The 27057-nt window shown below is 40.2% G+C and overlaps 1 protein-coding gene across 4 annotated transcripts in view; it reads right to left on the bottom strand.

Annotated features, from left to right (window-relative positions):
* Positions 1 to 1277: 1277 nt before the first annotated feature.
* Positions 1278 to 27057, bottom strand: part of mrtfab (myocardin related transcription factor Ab) — an 81049-nt gene continuing 55269 nt past the window's right edge. For 3 of the 4 annotated variants that reach the window (XM_061967373.1, XM_061967376.1, XM_061967374.2), the window contains 16 exons: positions 23302 to 23357; positions 23017 to 23092; positions 22536 to 22697; positions 21570 to 21733; positions 21366 to 21491; positions 21216 to 21284; positions 20944 to 21131; positions 17938 to 18094; positions 17172 to 17561; positions 16150 to 17094; positions 9558 to 9764; positions 9402 to 9482; positions 7569 to 7703; positions 7362 to 7454; positions 7158 to 7218; positions 1278 to 2841 (listed from right to left, as the gene is read on the bottom strand). In XM_061967373.1, the coding sequence (XP_061823357.1) occupies positions 2321 to 2841; positions 7158 to 7218; positions 7362 to 7454; positions 7569 to 7703; positions 9402 to 9482; positions 9558 to 9764; positions 16150 to 17094; positions 17172 to 17561; positions 17938 to 18094; positions 20944 to 21131; positions 21216 to 21284; positions 21366 to 21491; positions 21570 to 21733; positions 22536 to 22697; positions 23017 to 23092; positions 23302 to 23357 (3431 nt within the window). In that variant the 3' untranslated portion in view covers positions 1278 to 2320. The remainder of the gene's footprint in view (positions 2842 to 7157; positions 7219 to 7361; positions 7455 to 7568; positions 7704 to 9401; positions 9483 to 9557; positions 9765 to 16149; positions 17095 to 17171; positions 17562 to 17937; positions 18095 to 20943; positions 21132 to 21215; positions 21285 to 21365; positions 21492 to 21569; positions 21734 to 22535; positions 22698 to 23016; positions 23093 to 23301; positions 23358 to 27057) is intronic. The other variant, XM_061967372.2, reaches the window with a different exon arrangement.

Below are 27057 nucleotides of genomic sequence, written 5' to 3'. Positions count from 1 at the left end.
ATACAATGTTCACTTTTCAGGGTCAGGAGATGACGCTGGTGAGCTGAGTTACCACCAGCATTCTGCTTAATGTACTTAGTAATTATTATTAATAACATTCCTAATAATTAAGTACAGTATAATAGTAAATATTGTTACCAAAATGCACAAATAAGAATCTAAACCTGAAGTTGTCGCATGCAGGTGGAGAACATTGGTGCTTATAGTTGTATCCAATCTTCTGTGATTTGTAGATAACTCCACGCCACAATAAAGAGCTGATAACTTTTATTAAGTAAAAAAAAAAAAAAAATTATTGTAATAATCATAATTTGACCTGTCAATGTAAATGTGGTCAAAAAAATGAACAAAGTAATTAGTGTTCAATGGCCTTATATTTAGGTCACTTTTTCTAATAGTTTTATTTATTTATTAAAATCTAAAATTCAATTTTCATATGTCAGTTATAATAAGGCGAGACAACATATTTAACACATTTAAAATGTTGTACAGATGTGCTGTATGATGTTTGTTTTTTTTAAATATATATGTTTTAGGGATGTCAAAAATTACGATTTAACTCAAGTGATTGATGAAAAACAATATTGCATAATTCCACTTAAAAAGACACTGGACTTTAGATAAAACTGTCACCAAATTTTGCGAAAATTAATGATTCAAGTAAAACATTAAAAAAATGTTCCTGTATGACTTTCTGACAAAATCGCATTTGTTTTTAAATGTTGTGTGGTCTTTTTTATAGGTTAATATACATTATGTAGGCAAGTATTTACTGTGATTTATCAGTGTTCAAAAGTAGGATTAAACTTATTCAAAAATAATTTGACAGCACTAATTCTAGCTCACTATATAATGGAGTTAATACAAATAGCAGAGGTATAGTCACCCTACTCACTATACCTTGTAGGCTTAAAATAAAAACATGATTTATTGCATTACATTTATGCAAGCATTTAAGATAACTAGCGATGAGTACAATGGTTGCCTGCTAGCAATTAGCGGCACTATACTGTATTATCTATATATATCTTAGTATTGCACAATAAGTTACCTTTTAATTGAAAGAACAATTTTATACAGGATATCTTGATATTATAATATTAACAGCTTGGTTCGGAAAAGACCCCTCCCTGTTTGAGACTCTATCTACTCCTTTTAGTTGAAATAATGAGGTAAAAACACACACCTGGTCATGAAACAGATGAGTAGCCAACTGTTCCATTACTTTTAGTGTGAGGTACAAATACAAACTGTTAAAACAAGAGATATCACTGTAATGATTTAATCATAGCATGTTTATTCAGTGTTTTTTTGGTTTTTTTATTTAAAAAGAAAGAAGGTCCAAGTTTTCAGAGGCCCTGTAGTCACCCTATTTTCTCCAGCTGGCTAGCTTAACTAAACAACCAGCAAAGAAAAATATGTCATATGAACAGTTGATAATATACACCCCATATACAGCAATACAGTGCATCCGGAAAGTATTCACAACACTACACTTTTTCCACATTTTGTTATGTTACAGCCTTATTCCAAAATAGAATGAATTAATTTTTGTCCTCAAAATTCTACACACAAAACCCCACAATGACAATGTTAATTTTTTGCAAATTTCTTTAAAAAAAAAAAAAAACTAAACTAAAAATTCACATGTACATAAGTATTCAGAGCCTTTGCTCAATACTTTGTTGATGCACCTTTGGCAGCAATTACAGCCTCAAGTCTTTTGAATACGACGCCACAAGCTTGGCACACCTATCTTTGGCCAGTTTTGCCCATTTCTCTTTACAGCACCTCTCAAGCTCCATCAGGTTGGATGGGAACAAAATGTGGAAGATTTGAAGCAAAGTGAATATTTTCTGGATGCACTGAACATAGTGGTCTACCATAATGTTACCAATAATACACAACCTCTAACGAGGCTTCAATTATAACTGTTGCCACTGATTCTTTTCAACAGCAACTGCCAGCCAATGAGTTTTTGACTAGTGTTGCCACAGTGAAAGGAGGCCACTGGCAGCTGCCTTTTATCCCCCACACCTTGGCTGATCAGTCAAACAACACAAAGGTGGCAAATCGGGGCTGCTGACCTGAAAGCCCCTTTTTAAACCAATCAGATGCAACATAAGTGCAAAGTTTAGGAGGCACTGCCACAAACACACAGAGTCTGTGATGTGTAACGAGGTGTGTGCGCAGGTCAAGTACAATCTGCCGTTATTCCACCTTCCAGTGCATAAAGCGCTAGCAACAGAAGAGCCGTGTGTGCGTGCGCCAGAGAGCCCGACAGTGATAGACAGCATGGAGAACAAGTCAGGGCTCTGTACTACAGACAGGACTCCCAGTGCAGCTGCAGGTCTGCGCTGTCCAGGAAGTCTGCAGAGAAGACGCTGGGCGGCGTGTGCGGCGCCAGCGGGGTTAAGCTTGTCCCCCCGTCTCCCTCCTTGGCTTCCCCTTCGCAGCTGCCGCCACTCCCGACGTCGGCGCTGCCCACCATGGAGATGTCCAGCCAGTCCATGCATTCAAGAGTGGGGTCCCCGAAGTCCAGCCCCGTGGAGTGGGGGGAGAAGCCCATGTCGGACGTGTCCATGGGGGATGGAGTGTGGTCCAGGATGCTGGCGCTGCTCAGCATTTGGCTGTGGAGGTCGTCGATGAGCGTCAGGCCGCCGCCCAGCAACGGGGCCCCCGTGGTGCTCTCCAGGAAGTCCTCCAGACGCCCGCCACCGTCTGTGCAGGACTCCACCAGGGGGCGTTGAGGGGAGAGGCGGAGAGGGGACGATGGGGAGGGCGGGTCTGAATGCAAAGGGGCAAGGGACGGGTCCGTGTTGGCCTTAAAACCTGTGATTTCTGTTGGGGGACAAAGAGATCATGAGAGGGATGTCTTTTTTTTTATCCACCAAGGATCTAATTTAGTGCTCATTTTAGCATGAACTTCATCAGTCGAGAAAGGTACCAGGTAACTGACGGCAATAGCGGGGTGGAGCTTAACACACTGCAGTCAACAGGAAGTGGAACTTCTACACTTCTGAATTAAACCATATGTAAAAAGTTGTGCACTTAGGGATTCAAATCATCGTCAAGCAGGTGTACATTCTAAAATAAAAACACATTAGCATTACATATTCATCATTACACCTAAGTGTTTTTACAATTTAATGTTAGCAGTGGTTAACTTATATAACTCTTCGATAGTGCCTTTAAATTCACCTATCTTCGATAGTGCCTTTAAATTCACCAAACAGGTAAGCTCAGTGGTTAGTACCAGCTTTTACCATCTCAGAACCCTAGCAAAGACCAAGGCCTATCTCTCCCAGAATGCTATCCACGCCTTCATCACACACCGGCTAGACAACAACGACTCACTGTACGCTGGCATTGATCAGACATCACTCCGCCGTTTGCAGCTTGTGCAAAACGCGGCTGCCCGTCTCCTCACCAGCACCAAAAAACACGAGCACATCACCCCAGTCCTGGCCTCACACCACTGGCTCCCTGTCCGTCACCGCATTGATTTTAAAATTACTTTTAATTGTTTTTAAATCCCTAAATGGTCTGGCCCCACAATACCTGACCGAGCTTCTGCATCATCATACCTCGTCTAAAGCCCTAAGGTCAGCTGACCAACTGGCTAAAGACCAGAGGGGACAGAGCCTTTTCCGTTGCCGCCCCTAAGCTCTGGAACAGCCTTCCCCTCCACATTAGGTCTTCAAAACCCTTCTTAAGACCTACCTCTTCTCGCTGGCCTTTGACCTGAGCTGAGTCCGCCCACTAGGCCACCATTTCTAGTCCCCCTTACCCCCCCACGCATTAGTTTTTTGTTTTTTTTCAATTTATCACACTTTTATTATTTTTATTTTGCAATTTTTACTTTTTATTCAAACCCTTTTACCGTATTGCTTTTGCACTATCTTGTTTAGCTCATTCATTGTTTTTGTTCTTTGTTTGTTTTTTGGTTGTTTTTTTTTGCTCTATGCTTTTTAACCTGTAAAGCACTTTGGTTCAATTTAAAAATTGTTGTAAACGTGCTATATAAATAAAGTTGCCTTGCCTGTGTTTACACTTGTTTTGCAGTTGATAATGTTACTTAAAACTGCTTGTGCAGTTAATACAAGTTAGATAATGGCTACTGCTTTTATATTCTAACATTATTTTACACTTGTATTATGTTAATGTTAGTTTAAACATTCCCTTTGGGAAAAAATGTTGTAAATCTTAACATATTGAATGTTGATCTGCATTTCAGAATGCATTATTTGACCTTATTAAATGTATTGTTTCATGGAGCGTACAGTAGGGCTAGACAATTATAGCAAAAATAATAATCACGATTAATTTGGATAGTGTAATCTTGATTAATCACACAATTGTTCATTCATTTGAAAACATAACTATTTACTGTACCACCAAGACTCAACTTTAGTCAAAAAAAATCTGATAAAATTAGTAACGAATAAACCACAACTGGTAAAATAGTGATAACAATAAATTGAAATAGTAGCACAATTAAAAAGTTTTTCCATTTTAATTGTTTTTAATTCGGTTTTTCACCTTTTGCACTTATTTTACCACAATACAATGTGTGCTTTTTGTGTCCAAAAAAATCCTCACATTTGTTGGTGCAATACATCTTTGGAAAATTTGGACCAGTATTTTAAGTGAAAATAATCCATCCATCCATTTTCTACCGCTTGTCCCTTTTGGAGTCGCGGGGGGTGCTGGAGCCTATTTCAGCTGTATTCGGGCGGAAGGCGGCGTATACCCTGGACAAGTTGCCACCTCATCGCAGAAGTCAAAATAATACATCTGAAAATGTATCAGTCAGTGCTTGAAGTGCATTATGGTGTAATGTAGGGCTGGGCGATATGGACGAAAATATATATCTCGATATACTAGATATTCGATATATATCTCGGTGAAAGTATACATACAAAAATATTCATTTTTGAGCGATATTCAGTGAAATTGAAGTGAATGACAACTGTTCTGTAAACAGTCAGTGGCACTTTTATTAACCCAGTTAGTAAGATGAGTATTAACAGTACAGAAAAGAAACTGTTTAAGTAGTACACAATTACATAACATAAAAATAGAAAAAATATTCTTTTGTACGTAAAATAAAGAACATAGCTGTGCAAATAATACAAAATGTATCAAACTCAGATAAAAAAATTAATTTGCAGGCAGGAACTTTGTGATTTCCCTTCCTGGTTCGATGACCCGCCCTATCTTGCTTCTGATTGGCCTGTCCCTAACCAATCGTGACTCATCATAGTAAACAACCAACCAATCATGGATGTTCTTATATGTGCAAGCACGTCTTGGAAGGAGGAAGGGGAGGGATTTAGTAGCCCATGGAGGGGGAGCGGGGTCGGACAAGGAACACAACAAATAAGGGGTGTTCGGTCATTTTAACGTGAAATAAATTATATCGATATTACGATATTTTCTTAATTCATATCTTGTTCAAAGATATATCGATATACCTTACAAACACGATATAGCGCCCAGACCTAGTGTAAGGTACTTTTTGGAAACCTTTATTTTGTTCTCAGCTTGACGAGTAAAGAGGCGACTTTAAGCTCTTAAAAAAAAAAAAAAAAAGAGCCAACTCTCAAGTTGCGACTGCTGTTTGTACATTGATGTTACCTTACATCCATGATGTCATTCAGAACAACACAAGCAGATAAGATGTGTTGTGGGTGTATTAATTGTTGTTGCTAGCTTTAAGCCAGGGGTGCTCATTACGTCGATCGCGATCTACCAGTCGATCTCGGAGGGTGTGTCAGTCAATCACCAGCCAGGCATTAAAAAAATAGTCCTAAAAATGAGCGATCATAAATCTTCACTATGACGTCACTTTCGTCACTTGATTGACATTCACGGCACCCGAGGGTCTTCTGAGATGACGCTGGCTGCTGCCAGCTCATTAAAATTACCGACTGGAAGGCGAGAAACACTTTATTTCAACAGACTCTGGCGCCGTACCTGTCGTCAAAACTCCAAAGACCGACTGCACAGTTGCACAATAAAAGCGCTGCTTCATCCTGCCTGCGCTACCAAAATAAGAGTCTCAGAAAGCTGGCGTGCACAAGCTACGGAGTTTGCCGACAATGTATTTCTTGTAAAGTGTATACAAAGGAGTACGGATGCTGGACAAATAAGATGCCAAAAACCAACCACTTTCATGTGGTATTGGACAGAAAGGAGGACTTTTTTTCTCCTCCATTCGAAAATGCGGACGTTATCATCACCACTGTCTGATTCCAATCAATGCAAGTCATCAGAATCAGGTAATACACCAACTTATATTCTTGTCTTCATGAAAGAAAGGAATCTATATGTGTTAAACATGCTTGTATTATCTTTAACCACCTTTAACTTGTTAACAATATTAACTATATGTGTTAAACATGCTTGTATTATCTTTAAACACCTTTAACTTGTTAACAATATTAACTATTTGTGTTAAACATGCTTGTATTATCTTTAACCACCTTTAAGTTGTTAACAATATTAACTATATGTGTTAAACATGCTTGTTTTATCTTCAACCACCTTTTAAGTTGTTAACAATATTAACTATTTGTGTTAAACATGCTTGTATTATTTTTAACCACCTTTAACTTGTTAACAATATTAACTATATGTGTTAAACATGCTTGCATTATCTTTAAACACCTTTAACTTGTTAACAAAAACATATATTTCATAAATAAGTAAATATAAATTATATATATGAATGAGGTAGATCCCCACGACTTGATCAATTGAAAAGTAGCTCGCCTGCAGAAAAAGTGTGAGCACCCCTGCTTTAAGCTTTGTAGTTTAGTTACTGTTTTAAGTGGCCGTCCCCACATGCTTTATTTAGTTCAGGACCGGGCGGTTGAGCGTTTCGGGGATGAATGAGCGGTCTCGGACAAAATTAGATTCGTAAATTGAGGTTCCACGTATGAGGATGCTGGTTCATGTCAAGAGGGCTTTAACAATGCTAAAATGGTATTTAGAAGGTGTACATTTATAATGAGAATTCTACTTTCTGAAAATGTGTTGACCACAGTCAGGCCTGGTACCAATTAGACACGATAAATGAGGGAATACTGTAAACAGGACAGACTCAATGGGATTGCAGCGTGCATGTAAACATTAATGTGTGATTTTAGTACCTCCACTCTTGAGCAGGATGTCAAAAAGGTCGTCCATCTGTTGACTATTGACACCATTCCCCTACAATCAGACAACACAGTGTTATTGTCATTTGACAATGAGAGGACACACAACACAACTTCTATCAACATCACATTTTACACTAACATGCGAGGGACTGAGGCTGGAAAATAAGACAACTAGAAGAAGGAGGTAGGACATACTTTGGAGCGCTTGGTAGGAAGAGAAGTGTTGGGTTTGGGAGAGGGAGGAGTAAACAGAGTGTGTCGGTCATAAGGCGGACACACTCGCTCTCTCTGGCAGGATGGAGGGATGAGATGAGAAGAAAGGAGGTCCATGAATGTGAGGAAGAGAGCAGACAAGATGAAAATGAGGACAAGAATGATGAAGAGTGTAAACGGTGATGGTACCTTGAAAGAAGAGAGCAGGTTGCTTTGACTTTTGCTCTCCGACATGTCGTCGAAGAAAGGCTGCAGATTGGGTGGGGCAGTGACGGACAAGCCTGCTGTTGGGGTGTCTTTGGTGTCCACATGGAGGTTCGCTTCCTGTCGTGGAGGATAAGAGATTATCAGCACGTATTCATTAGATTAATCATAATTCTTCAGGCACGCTTCTGCTAAGTGGTGACACCTTGTGGAAAGTTGTAATACTTTAATTCAGGGATTCTCAAACTGTAGTACGGGTACCACTAGTGGTACGCAGGCTCCATATAGTAATCACTTAATTTGTTGTTGTTTTTCAAACACAGTACCGGTAACTATTCAAACTTTCTGAAATGTACAGTGACCAAATAATCTAATACACTTGTTAAATAAAACCTCTGCCATGTTTTTAATTAATACTTAGGCCTACTACACTACTGTATTTTAATGTTGGTGATTCTGGTGGTACTTGGAGAGCCAAGTGTTTTCTGAGGTGGTACTTGGTGGGAACATTTTGAGAACCACTGCTTTAGTGACAAAGAATAGCCACAGCTATAACTACATGCGTCAAGAAACAATAGATACGTAGGTGGTAGATAAGTAGGTAGCTCACACTGTACATAATCTATCAAAGGAAGTAGGAATGTCCCCATTAACATTTTTGACCTCAGATTTGATTAGATTTGAAGTCCCAACTCAATACTTTGACAATGGAATATAGAACTGAAATTTTTTTTCAAGCAAGTAACTAAAGTAAACACTAACACTTCTCTATAAACATATTTTGATAAAGAATTTGCTAATATTGTTGTAAATCAGATGATGTAATACATGTGTTGTATTGAATGCTACATACAACTTTTAAAGAAAATAAAGTCAATAGTAAATATCAAAAAAATGTAAAAGCTAAAATTTCTATTGGCTCCCACTTAAATAATTTGTGTATTGCCTTCAAAGTCTTCTTGTATCCAGAAACGTAATTCCCGAGTTTGTAAAAAACAAAAACGACCAAAAAAAGATTTCCTAATAATGAAAACAAGTAAAAGAAACACATTGATCTAATAACTTTAGTATCAATTATATACTGCTAATATACAAGTATTGACATCTGGATCGATCGCCCCTACTTTACACTGAAGCTTCAGCGGTTAGCTTTTTGTGTTATGTTATCCTGCTCAGTGTGTGTGTAGTGTGTAGCATGCTTAGCCATTCCTTTTCCTCTCGTCCACTTAGTGGTAACGATACTTGGAAGAAACAATGTTTATTTTCCACCACGACGGTGATGATTAGTAGTTTAGAAGAGTTTCGCACTGTGGATAGACAACTTGTTCATTGCAGTTTGCTCTCAAATTTGTATGTAAATACTGGGACACAGCTGTGGTAAATATCGGCTCTCGATCGCATCCATCCATCCATATTCTACCGCTTGTCCCTTTTGGGGTTGCGGGGGGTGCTGAAGCCTATCTCAGCTGCATTCGGGCGGAAGGCGGGGTACACCCTGGACAAGTCGCCACCTCATCACAGGGCCAACACAGATAGACAGACAACATTCACACTCACATTCACACACTAGGGTCAATTTAGTGTTGCCAATCAACCTATCCCCAGGTGCATGTCTTTGGAGGTGGGAGGAAACCGGAGTACCCGGAAGGAACCCACGCGTCACGGGGAGAACATGCAAACTCCACAGAAAGATCCTGAGCCCGGGATTGAACTCAGGACTACTCAGGACCTTCGTATTGTGAGGCACATGTACTAACCCCTGTGCCATTATTGTGAAATCTGTAATATGAAGTAAAAGAAGGTTAATTATTCAAGTACCTTTTTGATTGGCTGGCTGTCTTTCTGCTCTTGTGATTGGCTCTCAGCACTGGGGAGCTTGCTTGGAGTTGACTGCAACCTCTGCAAAGACAACAAGACGATGTAGGCGTGCGTCTGTTGCGCCGCAGCCAGCGATATTTTTGTTCCCAGTTCTACCTGCAGCGTGATGCGACCGCTGGCTTTGGCCAGCGAAGGCTTTTGGTTTTGGTCATCTGTGGTGTGGCCGGAGAGAGCGATCAAGTAGTGGTTGCCGTTGGTGTCAGTCACCAGCGTTGGTGTGCCGCTGGCCTTAAGGAGGTCTAGTGAAATAGCCTGAGTGTGAATCTGAGTACCATTCTGTTGGTTGATGAAGACAGGGGCCACCTGAAACACAAAAACTGCACTCAGTAGAGCCCACACCATGGTGTGTCATCACATCATACAGCACAACATTTACAACAAACAAAACTGCTAACTAAAACTGCACATTGTGACACACCTCCATTAAGGGTGAGTAATCTAATTACCTGTCAATCAAAATTCTGGGTGTGCAAACCGACATATGTAACTACACATAAAAAGATTAAAGGATGCAGGGCAACTTTGATACATTTTCAAAATGCTAATATCGATCCAATGTAGGTCAATGAATGCCAAGCTAATACATCTTAGCGTTGTGTTATAAGTCAGAAAGCAAATTAGTTAAATATCTAATACTAATTTCATCAATAAGGATGCATTATAATATCCATCCATCCATCCATACGCGGGCCGATAATTATAATGTCAGGAGAAGACATTTTACTAGTGACTTGCAAAGCGTGTTGAGCAGAAAATAAACGGTGAGGATTAAAGACGAGCTTTTAGGGGTTTGAATCTTTGGGCACCTAACGAGTCTATCTGATTACGATTCCTGGGGTGAGGATTCAATTCATAATCGTTTCTTGATTCAACACGCTTCTCGATTCAAACCGATTCTCGATTCAAACCGATTCTTGCAATGTATTATTTGGTAAAATAATGACAAAATTAGAAACGCTCCTTCTGCTTGCGTAGTGATTAAAAGTTGATTCTTATTAGGAAAAAAAAATCTAACTTTTTAAATGTTTTTCAAATTTTTTTTAAAAATTAGTACATAAAGGTGCCATATGTAGAAATTTCAAATGGCCCTGATATGTCAAAAGGCCTTAATAAATCATTTTCTTTTCGAATACCTCTAACTGATAACCGTAGTTCAGCCGGGATATGCTCATTTCAAAATTAGATTTACAGCCCCGAAATCTTGTTATTGTTTTCATTTCGATGCCCCGCCCTCGACTGTATGTGAGTGTGTCACATCCATGTTGCCAGTTACGCCATCTTCGTCGAGCTACTGCCACCGGTAAAGTTACTAAACATGTCAGACCTTAATAAATCTAAAAGGCGTTGTTCCGATTCTCAACTTATTCATGACAAAGCCATGAACAAAACGAGGATTTGTATAGGGGATGCCTTTAAAAGATGGAGACGAGGCGGAGAAGATTTTTTCATCTGACGCCAAACTTGCTAATTTCCTCCTTGATAGGTAAGTAGCGCATTTACATTTTCTTATTACTTGTAATAAACGGAAATGGACATTTTGTATGTAAACTATATTGTCCAATACAGTCTATGATCTTGTCTAACAAAGCTAGTATGTTCATGCAACGAATGCTTAGTGTGATGGTGCTTAGCTCCTAGTGTAATGCTTAGCATGCTAGCCCTGTTCAATTACACATCGACATATAGGCTAACAGTGGAAATATAGGCCTGTTAGCCTATATTTGGCATCTGTTATGTCGATGTGTCATCCAACTGACAAGGCAAAATACATGTTCGACAAATAAAACCTATGTAGATATGGGTAGTGTCAGTGCCTATTTCGTTCTCAATATGCTGATACGCTGAGGAAATGAGTTGCAACATTAGCACGGCTACTTGCAGTTTCTGGTACTGTATGTGCATCAGGCACATACGGGGTGGTACTTACTTGGCACAATGTAATGCATTACATGTAAATGTTCTACTTTGTGTATTGACATAGTCGTAGGCTATACAGGTAAAAGCCAGTAAATTAGAATATTTTGAAAAACTTGATTTATTTCAGTAATTGCATTCAAAAGGTGTAACTTGTACATTATATTTATTCATTGCACACAGACTGATGCATTGAAATGTTTATTTCATTTAATTTTGATGATTTGAAGTGGCAACAAATGAAAATCCAAAATTCCGTGTGTCACAAAATTAGAATATTACTTAAGGCTAATACAAAAAAGGGATTTTTAGAAATGTTGGCCAACTGAAAAGTATGAAAATGAAAAATATGAGCATGTACAATACTCAATACTTGGTTGGAGCTCCTTTTGCCTCAATTACTGCGTTAATGCGGCGTGGCATGGAGTCGATGAGTTTCTGGCACTGCTCAGGTGTTATGAGAGCCCAGGTTGCTCTGATAGTGGCCTTCAACTCTTCTGCGTTTTTGGGTCTGGCATTCTGCATCTTCCTTTTCACAATACCCCACAGATTTTCTATGGGGCTAAGGTCAGGGGAGTTGGCGGGCCAATTTAGAACAGAAATACCATGGTCCGTAAACCAGGCACGGGTAGATTTTGCGCTGTGTGCAGGCGCCAAGTCCTGTTGGAACTTGAAATCTCCATCTCCATAGAGCAGGTCAGCAGCAGGAAGCATGAAGTGCTCTAAAACTTGCTGGTAGACGGCTGCGTTGACCCTGGATCTCAGGAAACAGAGTGGACCGACACCAGCAGATGATATGGCACCCCAAACCATCACTCAACCATGCAAATTTTGCATTTCCTTTGGAAATCGAGGTCCCAGAGTCTGGAGGAAGACAGGAGAGGCACAGGATCCACGTTGCCTGAAGTCTAGTGTAAAGTTTCCACCATCAGTGATGGTTTGGGGTGCCATGTCATCTGCTGGTGTCGGTCCACTCTGTTTCCTGAGATCCAGGGTCAACGCAGCCGTCTACCAGCAAGTTTTAGAGCACTTCATGCTTCCTGCTGCTGACCTGCTCTATGGAGATGGAGATTTCAAGTTCCAACAGGACTTGGCGCCTGCACACAGTGCAAAATCTACCCGTGCCTGGTTTACGGACCATGGTATTTCTGTTCTAAATTGGCCCGCCAACTCCCCTGACCTTAGCCCCATAGAAAATCTGTGGGGTATTGTGAAAAGGAAGATGCAGAATGCCAGACCCGAAAACGCAGAAGAGTTGAAGGCCACTATCAGAGCAACCTGGGCTCTCATAACACCTGAGCAGTGCCAGAAACTCATCGACTCCATGCCACGCCGCATTAACGCAATAATTGAGGCAAAAGGAGCTCCAACCAAGTATTGAGTATTGTACATGCTCATATTTTTCATTTTCATACTTTTCAGTTGGCCAACATTTCTAAAAATCCCTTTTTTGTATTAGCCTTAAGTAATATTCTAATTTTGTGACACACGGAATTTTGGATTTTCATTTGTTGCCACTTCAAATCATCAAAATTAAATGAAATAAACATTTCAATGCATCAGTCTGTGTGCAATGAATAAATATAATGTACAAGTTACACCTTTTGAATGCAATTACTGAAATAAATCAAGTTTTTCAAAATATTCTAATTTACTGGCTTTTACCTGTATAATGTATGCGTAACGTGGTTTTTGCGTAACGTGGGTTGGCTCATAGAATTGCACTCTGCACTGAAAGATGGTGATGTGCGTAAATGGAAGAGAATGCAGTGCGTCAGGTTGGATGCAACATGCAGTTATGCTGAACGAAATGTGGCGGTAACTTTACTGTTGGCCTTGGCTTGCCATCAAAGTAGGCCTATGCGATATATATTATTATATTTTATTATATATAATTATTTTGATGGTGGTCCGTGCGGTCAAACTAGACATTTTAGCAGGGTAATGCCAACAATCTGTCCCGACTCCCGACTAAAATATTGCTGCGTAACTTTAGAAATACATTTAGCTAACCGACATCGGTAAAATGTGGCATAATTACTTAGTAAACCATCTCGCAAGAAGCATAAACAAGAGAAACCTACAGCGTAGGACTCGTCGATTGGCATTTGAAGATCCTTGGAGTAGGATTCGGATTCGGCTGCGTATCTGGCAACCATGGAGAGTGGGAAGGGACTCCAGAATTTTGACTGTGATTGCAGTACCATTTCTGGCCACATTACTATATATGGCTCCTTTAATTTAGAATCTGGATGAATAAGAATAGCGATTTGGATGTAAACCTTTTTTTTTTGTGCACCCCTACAAGCTTTAACACAAAATCTAATAAGTCACCTTAAAATTCATCAACGTGAAGATTTATGGAAGCAGTACAAAGCTGCCTATGCTGCTAAACTGAAACCTAGCGTCTATAGTGGCGACCACAGCAAACGTAAAGCCACAGGACTGATGACAAAGTGTTTGATAAGATGCAACAGTTTGAAAGAAAATACCAAAAGGCGATAAAGCTTGACAACAAAATGTGTTGTTTGAATTTTGTTGTTTTAACTTTATGGTTCATCAGGATGCACGGGTAGCTGTTATCTTTTATGATTTCTTAGCACTTTATCATTTAAGTCATGACTTCTTTATGTTCTGCAATTTAATGTTGTCTTTTTATGAGGCAGGCACTTATTGCACTATTTTACTACTTTATTATTGTCGGAGAAAATGCAATTTTATTGTATTTTTGTCAATCAACAATAGAGGTAATTCTACTTATTTCTTTGTTGTGGCTATTGGCAATGCGGAATCTTATTAGCTTAGTTCTACTGGTCTCATTGAAATATGTTGTGTTGATACATCCATCTATCCATTTTCTACCGCTTGTCCCTCTCGGCATCGCGAGCTCATTGTAGGGCCAACACAGATATGTTTCTTTTATTTTATGAAATCATATTCAGAATGCTTGAGTTGCTTGTTGTTTATCAATGAAATAATTGAAAAGTTGAAATATTAATTAACTTGTTTTTCTCTATGCCAGTGCTTCTCAACCCCGTTCTCACCACATTCTACAGAGGCACTATAGAGAGCCTACTGACCAACAGCATCTCTGTCTGGACTGGAGCCTGCAGTGCCTCAGACTGGAAGTCTCTGGCAGAGAGTGGTGAGAACGGCGGAAAAGATCATCAGGACTCCTCTTCCTCCTATCCAGGAGATCGCAAAAAGCCGCTGCCTGACCAGGGCTCAGAAAATCTGCAGAGACTCCTCCCACCCCCACCAAGGACTGTTTTCACTGCTGGACTCCAGAAAGAGGTTCCGCAGCCTCCGTAGCAGAACCTCCAGGTTCTGTAACAGCTTCTTCCCTCAGGTCGTAAGACTCTTGAACGCATTAAAATAATCCCCTCAATTTCCCCCCAAAAATGGATTAACTCGCTGGAATATAAAGACAATATAACATACATCCATAAACGTGGATTCATATGCAAAAGTGCAATATATTTATCTGTACAGTAATCTATTTATTTATATCTGCACCTTATTGCATTTTTATCCTGCACTACCATGAGCTAATGCAACAAAATTGTGTTCTTATCTGTACTGTAAAGTTCAAATTTGAATGACAATAAAAAGGAAGTCTAAAGTCTAAATATGTTCTGTTACACCCGCCATAGGAAGAAGAAAATATTTTGCGCCCCACCATTCTCCACCATGACTATAAATAGTATAAATTGTCTAACATTGTTATAATTATACCTCTGCATAACACACCAGTATTTTCTCGTCCCTTACCATGGTTACAGTGAAGCCAAGTGCTACATACGCTTCATCATATTCTGGTACAGCAAAAAAATCATGTTCCCTGAGATCACACGGCCCCCCCTGGCATTGCATCGCCCCCCCCCCCCCAGGGGGGCCCGCCCCACTATTTGAGAAAGACTGCTCTATGCGATGATATTGTTTACCTGGGTCAGAGTTATAATAGAAAGTATAATTGTACTAAAATTATAGTTAAGTTAAACATTATTTGACATTTTCCTTTTTGGGGGGGTCAAAAGAATGAACTGTTAATTTCTTTAAAAAAAATGTTGCGCTAATATATATAATAGGGCTGTCAATAATTGTTTATAATTACATTAATCACTTTTTGGAATTTGTATTAATTTTGTACCTACTCACTTCCATAATTAGCATTTGCTTAAGAAAATACCCCAATATTTGTGCACAAATGCAATTTTACTGTCAGAATATCATTCAGGAACGTTTTCAAAAGTTTTACTTGAATGCATGTCATTTATTTGAACAAAACCTGGTAACAGTTTTATCCACAGGTCTTTCAGACTGTATTTTGGAGTGAAGTTTGCTAGCGAGCACACCAGTTGGAGTCTCCTCACTCATTTTTGTACTGACTTATGAATTGATCTGATCATTGACCATATAGCAGTTAACTTAAAAAGAGCTTGTACGGTCAAAATAAATTGCATGATTAATCTTAGTATGTACATGAATAATGCGATAAAATTTGTGATTAATCACGAGTTAACTTATTAATTTTGACAGTCCTCTAATATGTACATTAATATCGGTTATCAATCGTAAAGCTCTGTAAGTTATCGATATTGGTTCAAATTGTCATTATCGTGCATTCATACTCATCAATAATGAATTCAAATTATTTTTACAATATTCCCTGGGGTCAATAAACGCGGCCCTGTTTTAAAACGTGTAGAAGTCCTGCAGGTAGTGTGTGCGTGTGTTTTCCAATAGAAAGCTGACATGATTGTGGCGTTATCACCTGCTGTGTGCCGACAGTTGTCGTGTGCGGTTTCTGCTGCTGCCTTTGCTGAGCCTTCAGCTGTTTCCTCTGTTGGCCTTGGTTGGCTCCAGGCTTCAGGCTGGCCACGGTCTCGTTGTGGATCTGCACCTGAACCTGCTTCAGCTGAACTGGACTCTTCTGCTGGGTTTGGTTTTTCTTCCCTTGAGTTTGTTGCAGCAACTGCTGGGCCAGTTTCTGCTGCCCTAACCTTTGCTGGGCCTGCAGATTCTTCTGCTTGGTTTGTTGGATGATGAGCTGCTGCAGTTGCTGCTGCTGCAGTTGCTGCTGCTGCTGCTGGAGCAGGATTTGAGATACCTTCTTCTGCTCTGGCTGTTTCTGAGCGTTCGACTTGGTCTCGGACACTCTGTGCGTTTGTTGCTCGGCTTGTTGGACTTGCAGTCGATTAATCTGCTGCAATCTGAGCAGAGTCTCCTGCGAGCACTGCATCGGCTGTCCCACTTTTTTAGTTTGGGCCTCCTCCTTTATTCCCGTCATGCCTTCCTCAGTCTCATCCTCCTGCTTCACTTTCACGAGGAGGCCATTGGGGAGCTCTGGGGGTTGGATGGCTGAGGCTTTAATGAGTGTTGGGGGTTTAACATCTACCCTTTCCCCTTGCTCTGACACGGGCCCCCCCACCGTCTTCCCCTGCTCTAGCTGGGACCTGAGGGTCTCCACCAGCCTCTGCTTCTGTCTCAGCATCCGGGTCAACTCTTCGATCTGTTTGTCCTTCTCATGGAGCATCTGGTCTTTGTTCAAGGAGGAAGTGTCCATGGTGACCCCTTGCTGAGCCTCAGAAGGCCTGTGGAAGCTGCATGAACTCTGTTTTTCCTCTTTGAGCGGGATGACTGGTTGCGACAGAGGAGAGCTGTTGGATGGATGTTGAGGAGAGGGATGGAGGGTGAGTTGAGTCAGGGGAGAGCTCACCTGACAAAAGTTAAAGCAGAACAAGTGTTGAGAAAAGGCGCCTGAACAAACATGAGTTTTGGTGGTATTGCTCTCACCATCTCTCCAAACATGTCTCCATTACAGCTGGTTTCATCCGGACTCAAACCCGCTAACGACCGCTCAGACGGCGTAGGCGACACAGGGGGACTGGAGCTGGTGCTACCAAAACGCATAACCCGACCCTGAAAAGCCTGAGCCAGTGGCGACAGAGCAACCTTAAACCCTCCTTCAGCCGGCTGGTGGTCGGCGCTAATATTTAGCGCGGACGTTGCCGCGTTAGCAGCAGAGGCAGCGCCCTGATGGATGGGATGCAATATGCCATTTTTAGTAACGGCTGCAGAGGTGCCGTTTTGTTCTTGGTAGTTGCGAAGCCTCTCAATGAGATCGTTTTTGGTGCCGGAAACGGTCAAACATCGCAACTTCAGCTCCTGCTTCAATTCAGCCACCTGGGACAACAGAAGCAATAGCCACACTCAGCCAAATCAAGATAATGGAAATTATAACTAAATCTCTTAATGTATTTAAATGCAATAAATGTATATGTTTTGCTATTGTTTAAACATTATTTAAATATAATAATATAAAAAATGTATCACATTTTTGACCCAGAGCTACTATCAAGCTGACAAATTATTAGAAACAGCTTACGGTATGATGCTGTTTTTATACATTGGAACATCTATAGCTCTCTGTCAATCATAACCAAGTATTATGATCATTATAATCAAGCTGCTGTTCAACAGTCATAAATAAACCAAATTGTTGCAAACTTGTGCTGAAAAACAGCATACATTAAGCGGTAATTGATAACTTTTGATTTACTTTTAACTCATCCAGGTTGGCAGGCAAAGTGGCAGGTTTGGCTCCCCCCACTGACCCTTGGCCCTGACGTGGTGTTGCGTTGTTGTTGGTAGTCGTGGGAACACTGCGAGAGGGGGAAGGGCCAGGGTTCGTTGTGAGGGTCTGCTCTGCTGCTGGCCTGAGGGGAGACACCAAAAAACAGGTGTAAGTAGACCACACCCAACACAACCTACTCATCTTAGCAGCCTTAAACAACCAATTGCTTTGTTCATAGAAATTATCATTTAAACTAGTTTATTTATTCACTCATTGCACAGACATGACCAAACAAATAATTCCACCTGTTGCTGACTCAATCTTGCTGTGTTATTGAGACATTGTCCAACTGTGTTTGTAATTTTTGTTTATTACAAAATATGCCTGTAAATACATCATCAATCAAACTTTATTTATAAAGCGCTTTTTTACACTAAAAAAATGCAACACAGAGTGCTTTACAGACTTAAAAACTATACCCCGATGACCCACATCCCCCATCATCACACACGCACGCATGCACACAAACACACACGCACAAATGAATGCATGGCTGAGTACAGAGGAGCTCAGTGAAGAAACACTATGATAGGAGCCATCTACACCAGGAGCTGGCAAGACCATGGCCACCAGGATGCCTGTGTTACCCCGGACAAGAAGTTATGCACAAACACTTAATTATCCGGCTTACGTTTAAAATAAAATACTCTGTGTTCACGGCGGATGTTATTTTACACCTTGAAACGTCCTAATGGACCGGAACCGACTGAAGTCAACTTGTCAAAGATTTTCAGATGTCATTTCACCCTCTTGACACGATGGATGAGGGTATGCTGAATATGAATCATATTACAAGCATACCCTGGATAGCTTATTGGGGGCCTGTGTAAACTAAACCTGACACGGGGGTGTGGTTTGTTGGAGTTATATGAAAAGTGTGCATGTACACAGCTTGCCAGGGATGTTATTACTGCTGTGTTGTTGCTTGCTACAAATGCAGAAAAAGAGTAGACGTTCATCAAGGCAAAACTATCGTCTTTTCCACGAATCAAGTCAAGTCAGTGCCTTCACAATAGGGCTGCAACAACTAATCGATTAAATCGATTATAAAAATAGTTGGCGATTAATTTAGTCATCGATTCGTTGGATCTATGCTATTCGCATGCGCAGAGGCTACTATATTCCATCCATCCATTTTCTACCGCTTATTCCCTTTAGGAAGATAGGCTCCAGCGCCCCCCGCTGGAGCCTATCTCAGCTACATTCGGGCGGAAGGCGGGGTACACCCTGGACAAGTCGCCACCTCATCGCAGGGCCAACACAGATAGACAGACAACATTCACACTCACATCCACACACTAGGGCCAATTTAGTGTTGCCAATCAACTTATCCCCAGGTGCATGTCTTTGGAAGTGGGAGGAAGCCGGAGTACCCGGAGGGAACCCACGTAGTCACGGGGAGGACATGCAAACTCCACACAGAAAGATCCCGAGCCCGGGATTGAACCCAAGACTACTCAGGACCTTCGTATTGTGAGGCAGATGCACTAACCCCTCTGCCACCGTGAAGTATTATTTTTTTAATTTCTTTATTTATTTATAAACTGCAACATTTACAAACAGCTGAGAAACAATAATCAAAATAAGTATGGTGCCAGTATGCTGTTTTTATTTTCAATAAAATACCGGAAAGGATAGAAATGTAGTTTGTCTCTTTTATCCGATTATTAATCGATTAATCAAAGCAATAATCGACAGATTAATCGATTATCAAATTAGTTGTTAGTTGCAGCCCTACTTCACAAGCGCCCGCCGGGGGGTATTGAACGACAGCAAAGCTCGGAGACAATCCTTGGTGTTGTCGTTTAGCAGCCGTTAAAAATATTTTCGAAATCTGGGGTTAGCCAGCTCTCAACTGCTCACCTGGAAGTCATTCTCCTCCAAGTTTAAACTATCATGGTTAGAAGTATTATATAATTAATACCAGCATTAATAACACTGAGTAATGAGTTCATTGTAAGCAACAGTACAGCAATTGTAACACACATGAGTTTTAACACAAACAGCTGAGTAACGCAACCAAAATTTCAAAGAATAAGCAGAAGTAGATAAAGCTGCTGGATGCTGAACATTTATCTTACTTCAAAAACAACTAGTACAATTTTGTGGGGTTAATAAAAAAGGACAACTTAATTCCAATGTTTATCATTGTTTTTTTTACTATAGGACACTTGTGGGTAGGTACCGAAAACCGGTTTCGTAAAGGCACCAGTGCTAACGTAAAGAGTAGTAACCGAAAAAAGAAGTATCTATCTGTGCCTTATATCAATGGTAAGTAAATGCATACTTAGCCACCTGCAACAAGTGCTTAGCGATGATATTGTGCAAATAGCTAACGTCTATTAAGTAATGTAGCATTCCAACAGAGCCTGACGCTCTTTTTAAACGTTATTGTTGACCTGAACATGCCGATAAAGCTATCTTTATAATACTGCTAGTACCACAGAGCAAACCAGTAGCCCCAACAACCAATAACAGGACGTCGACATTATGCACCAATGACGGTTACAGCGAATGAAGTTGCATTCATTAACCCCCAGAATAATGACTATCGACAAGTTGTTTTTTTGCAAATTCTCTATGTTCAGTATTTCTGCAATAATTATAACAATCACTTGTAGATTTTATTTCTTACTTTTGAATGTATCAAATTATTTAAACTACTAGTCAATTTAGAATGTCGAAAAATGTCATAAAGATAAAGACAGTGTTATTATTTATTTATTTATTTTGCATGTTTTCCACTTTTTTAAGTCCCAGTTCAGGCACCGTTTTAAAAGTACCGATTCGCTACTCATATCAGTTAATATGTAAACGATACCCAACCCTACTCGTGTATCAATTGGAGCATTTACGGTATCCAGCCAGTTAACTAGGTTGATATAAGACCTATTCCAGTAAACAACAACTGTGATTGCGTTCAACACTAACTTTGGTGGGGCTGGCAGGATGGTGTGGTAGTTGTAGTGCTGTTGTTGTTGCTGGTTGAGAATCTGCAGCTGCAAGAAGAGTTGCTGCTGCTGGAGGAGCTTGGCGTAAGACGAGTCCATCTGAGGCGGACGCTCCTTGTCCGCCTTCTGGTCCGGAGGGATGTACTGGTGGTACTTCAGCTTCTTCACCTTTGCGCAAATCAACATGAGAGTTGCGGGCTTATTGCTACAATTAAGAGTCTTTATTTAACTTAATCACAAGAGATTTTCGACCTTGGGTTTGTTGTCCTTCGGTTTCTTCGATCTAAGCGCAGGACGGTCTGAATTTGTCTTGGAGTGAGACTGTAGATTGTGAGACTTGAGGTCAAAATTGAGACTAGATTGATTGACAACCACAGATTAATACGGTGAATATTCATGCACCTTGAACTGGCCAATGGGTGTACGATGGGTTACTGTGGTCCCTGTTGTCATTTTTAGAGGTGAGGGTGAGTCTGAACCATTCACCTTGGGAGGGGAAAAAGACTGTGGAGTGGGCTGCGGAATAAACTGAAAAAATATTAAACGAGTTAGTAATGAAGAAAAGCATTTCTCTTCATTATGAATGAAACCATCTTCCTCCTGTACCTGCTTGGGTGACACGTCTCCATTCTGCGTCAGTACGTCAAAGGGGGACGGCTGCGGGACAGTGTTTAGAGGAGAGTCGTGATTGGTTAGCTGGTCAGGTGACAGCGCATCACAGCTATCTTCATCCAAAGAAGAGCTTTCTCCTCCAGCTCCCTTTGGAGAATCTGTGACAGACCAGAAAATATTACAGGTGTGTTTTGACAGAAAAAAGGGGGCAGCATTTAAAATCGCTTACAAGAAAATTACTAATTTTTGGGAAGTCATACATTGAGTACTGTCTTTATTTTAGCAATACAATTAGTTTGTTTTGTTGGTTAGGGGGCTACTTCCGGTTTCATTAAGGGTGGATTGCAGATTGTTACTTTAGCTGTAATGCTCAAATGCTGTAGTAGCCACTTTATCCAGATCCTCACCAAAATGTAATGGCTTCTTTCTAGGGCCATGTGCAATCCCACTACAATGTCTGGTAGAAATATTCTATTTTGAGTGTAATTCCGCTAATTGTCAGTATGCCTCTATTTACACAATGATTGTTTGTGTGATCATTTTGCACAGTACTGTGTGCTAAAAAAAACAGAACTCTATGTCCCAATTTGGTATTGTGACATATGTCTTGTGTTGTATCACATTTGGTAAAAAGTGGCACCACTAAATGAGGCAATGTTTGAGTCACAGTACTAAAGAGCAGGTGAGTAAATATGCCTGAAAGCTCAACGTTTCATAAGTGGCACAAAAGGACATAAAACAATTGCATAATAATGAGTCATTTCTGGAGGTTGTTGGGGAAAATCTAGTATGTATTATGCCATGGTAAAACTACTAACACTAACAAAAGTGACAAAAATGTACCAAAACTCAACAATCTGCATTGAGTGCCAGTGTGCCTTGCATTGCTACTCTGTGCTTGATGCATTTGTCTGGTGTGTTCATTATGACAGCAAATGTAAATGAGGTGGACGTAGTTACCCGGTGGCGTGTTGTCCTCCGTACAGTTGACGGACAGGATGTTCTTGTGCACCAGTTCGATGGGACCTGGCCTGTGCGAGATCTTGTCGTTGAGGTCGTCAGCCAGGCGAGCTCGCTTTAGCTGCAGCTGCTTGGCCTGCAAGGAGGGCTCCGCCGATGTCTCTGCATGTGAAATAATCGAGCAGAGATAACCAAGATATACATTTAGGAGGCATACAGATGACACAGCAAAAGACATGTCAGCTGTTGGCATATACAGAAAAAACGACCTGAGCGTTTAGCTTGCTTGTAGAGCAACTTTTAAGAAATAAAACACTTCCTTAAAATTGAGGTTAAACTACTTCATCACTACGAGGTTTTACCATTTGAATGCATGTGCAGAAAGTAGGAACTGTTTGGAAACCTCATGAATGTACTCATTTCAAACACATACCATTTGAGCCTAAACGTTTTGCTAATAAATAAAATGACAAACCCTCACCCTCTAGAATGTGCATCCTGACCAGCTCAGAGCGCTCTGGGCGACTTCGGATCTTCCTCTTAAGATAGTCTTCAGTCTGCACACATCAGAAGAGACGAACACTCAGAATGGCCATCATAATAACCATTAGTTCTGCGTCAGGCCTGTACTTTCATATCTTTTATCCCATCAACAGCTAACTTTAGTTGTTAGCGTTCAGAACAGCTCGTTTTCTTTACACAGAGATGTTAAATATCATATAATTTTGCTCAATGTGGGCCTTTTTTTCGTTTATCAAATACTCACTCTGGCTCGCTCCAAACTCCGCCGCTGTTCATGAAAGGCTGCCGGGCTCTTCAGTGCTAGAGGGAAATACATAAGTATAACAGCAATTTTAAAAAGTCTCCACAAAACTCCAGCAAGTGTCAGTGTGAGAAAACTGCTAATGGCCAAGTGGCTGCAAAAAGGGAAGGTCACAATTGATATTCATAACCACACACACTGATGATGATGCTGATGGGCTTGCGCATGCATGCTGTGTATACAAGAACACATCGTGCAACTTTTCTGTTTTTCATGATGAGATTAAATATACCTACTGAGATATAGTAGAAGAAAATTGTAAAAATGGTACTAAGTAAAGAAAAAAACAAAAGCCTTGCAGGTACTCCATCAATTGTTGATGAGCAGAGTTCTGAAGTGCATCTTCAGTAGAGAGCAAGAGGACAGACTGATGGATGGCTTGTCTTCTTTGTGCATATGGGTGTGAACAATCATAGATAAGTGTATTTTACAATGACTGTCTTTATATACTAATCAGTAGACTGCACGATATGAGGAATTATGACATCATACCGATAAATCCGATAACATTAAAGAATATCTCAGATACACAAATAAAAAAAGGCTCCAATGAGGCAAGATTAACCATATTGTACTGTAGGTAGGTTAGGGGTGAGCAAATCAAGCGCTCCTTATTTTTATTTATTTTTTTATTGCTGATGGTGTGTATGGCCTGTTGTAAACTTCCCCTGAGTTCACTATAAACCAACATGGCGTCGATCGTGTTGGACTTCTTCACTGTTTCAGAGGAAGACATTCCACATGCTATTTGCACCAAATGTCCTACAAACATTCCACTAGGATGGGAAGAAAAACATGGCGCTTCAACACATTCAACCTTATTAGCCACCTGAAAATCCAGCCTTGCTATGACATTCTTTTGAAAGCACAAACTAGAGTTAAATATAATATATAATAGATATGAATAAGTTATCTGTATTGGTATTAGCTTAAAAAAAATAGCGTGCATTTCTACTTCTGGTATACAGTGTTGCCACAGTTACCTTGGAAAACTAATGTGATTAATGCCTACTGATTACTCCTTTAGAAAGTAACTTAGTTACTTTACTGATAGTTGATTTTAAAAGTAACTAAGTTAGATTACAAGTTACTTTATTATTTATTCAGCAATGCAGATCCCGACATTACCCCCGCCGCCTCAACATAAAAATCACAAGCGGTTTTGCCAATAATCACATTAACAATCAACTACTGCACATAAGATAAATATTAGTTTTATATTAAAAAATAAATGACAGTTTTTTTCCCCCTGCACGTTTAACATAAATACTTGTTTTACATATAAAAACATTATAATAATGACAGTCTTTCTTTGCTGCACACAAATACTTGTTTTATCTATAAATAAATAAAAATGACGACAGTTTTTCTTTACTGCAGTTGACACAAATTCTACCTAATACAGTGTGGCTTCCAGGTTGCTCTCCATCTGTGCGTACGCCATCTCCAGGTAAGACGAAAAGGATGTTCTGTGAGGCAAGTCCGTGTTAATCGTAGCGGAGATCTTGTTTATTATGGCACGAAACGAGGGCGAGTCAACTGTGCTTAAGGGCAGCATTTCCTCGACAACATACTGCCCGACCAACTTCTGTAACTCCCCCCGACTTAATGCTTTTGCACGGAAGTCCAGCTTCTGTTGTTTGGGTGGTGGGGGGCCTACTGTATCAGTCACAGTCTCCTTCGTACCACCTGGTGAGACTTTCACTGTTAGTTTCATTGTGCCGTGCCTCCAAATGTTTTTTCAAATTTGAAATCGTGTTTTTGAAGGTGGATAATATTTGGTCTCCAGGACAGAGTGTACTGCGAACCTTTATATTGCTGTCTTTAACGGACAGAAACACGAAATAATGACTGTATTTCCAACTTGAAAACGCGCTTCTCTTTCCACCCTCCATTGTTGTTTAATTTGGTGTCGCACACGTGTGATATCCTCATGCTAAAAACGTGAGTTCTCGCTTACGTGACGTCACTTTCCAAGACCGCAAGGAGAAATAAAATATTGTTTTACGAGGTAAAATTACAACAACAAAAATTGTAACGCACAGTGACTTGGATTAAATAAACTTTTATCTGACTACTGGTTTGGAAATAGTAACGCTTTAGATTTGTCGTTAACGAAAAAAGACGTCATATTAGACTAACGCGCTACCGTGCTGGTATAGAAGCTGTAAAGTAGAAGTATAAAGAAATTGCCTTATTAGCTGTTAATAACATACTGGATTAAAAGCAAGAATATAGAGGACAGTGGCAGTTGGGAGTGATGCAAGAGAGCCATCATCTGATTGGTCAAAAGCTGATGAAATGAATGCCAAGGACGCGCAGTGTCGACATTGTGACCACAAGATGACACCCAGCGTGGTAGGGTGAAGGACACTCCTTATGTCACAATTCTCGACATTTAAAGGAGGACCGACATACTAGCTGTGATGTAACCGAGTCGACAACATCAAGACACAAAGCAATAATATGCAGCTGTCACAAAATAACATTGGATTGGCTGTTTACAATTTCCAGAGGTATAGCCTCACATCTATGTGTGTGCGTGTGTACTCTAAATAGGTAAGAGGTATTCCTTATTTCCACTTTTTAAGTTGCATGCCATCAAACGCCTTCACTGTGAAATTAAAATAAAAATCACATTTAAATGTGATTAAAGTGGAGACATTTACCAATTAATTCAAGAGCTTTCACAAAAACATTTTCTATTTTATGCATGCGAGTACGTCCAACTTAAGGCACTCAAAAATACTTTGACAGTAGACTCACAGGGGGTTGATTGTCAATCCCCTTGGTCTTTCCTAACAAATGATTCACATAAATGTTTGGTGTGTGAGTGTTCTCCTCAATAGCAATCTTATCAAATTGGCTCAACTGCCTTTTTATTGACTTATTTTATTTTCTGTAAAACAGCAAATTATAAGTCCATCGCGGTTGTGTATTTTTTCATTACTGAAACAACTGCAAAAACTGAAATCTAAACAAGGCTAAATATCTGAAATAGCGTACAACTTTGCTACTTGAAATAAACAAGACATCCGTTATTCGCAGCAAGTCAATCACATGATTTGTTTGGTTCCATTTTTATGGCCTTAGGACCGGCACTGGACATCACCAATGGCTGGGTGTTGGGAATAAAACCTGTGTATTCTGCATGAAAAACAGTGTACCATTATAACAACTGTGTATAGTAAACATAGTGAAATGCCGTGTTTTAAAGTAACTGAGTTCTGTACATAACATAGAGAGTGAATGATGAGAAAAAATGTGCTTAGATTAGTGAAAACAAGCTGGCAGTTAAAATATTTTTATTATTTGTAAATCCCCCCGAAAATAATCTCCTGACATTCACAAAGTGCAGTTTATCGAGGAACAAGGTTTTAGTCTGCAGCTTTAATATTATCACTATTGCCGCGCATGTTTTAATCACCTTGCAAAAATGTATAAACAGTACATGTATTTTTATTATTCCTATTGGGGTCTTGCTCAAAACCACTGAGACAGTGGGTAATGAGGGACAGAGGGTGGAACATTTGTCACTCACCCCTACAACATTTGCATACCATGGCATTGCACCCATCCATTTCCTACCGCTTGTCCCTTTCGGGTCGCAGGGGGGGCTGAAGCCTATCCCAAATGCACCTGGGCGGAAGGCAGGGTACACACTGGACAAGTCGCCAACTCATTGCAAACTGACAATTC

Source organism: Nerophis lumbriciformis, linkage group LG11, assembly GCF_033978685.3.
Source record: "Nerophis lumbriciformis linkage group LG11, RoL_Nlum_v2.1, whole genome shotgun sequence".
Taxonomy (NCBI): domain Eukaryota; kingdom Metazoa; phylum Chordata; class Actinopteri; order Syngnathiformes; family Syngnathidae; genus Nerophis; species Nerophis lumbriciformis.
This window is presented reverse-complemented; position numbering and strand designations above follow the sequence as displayed.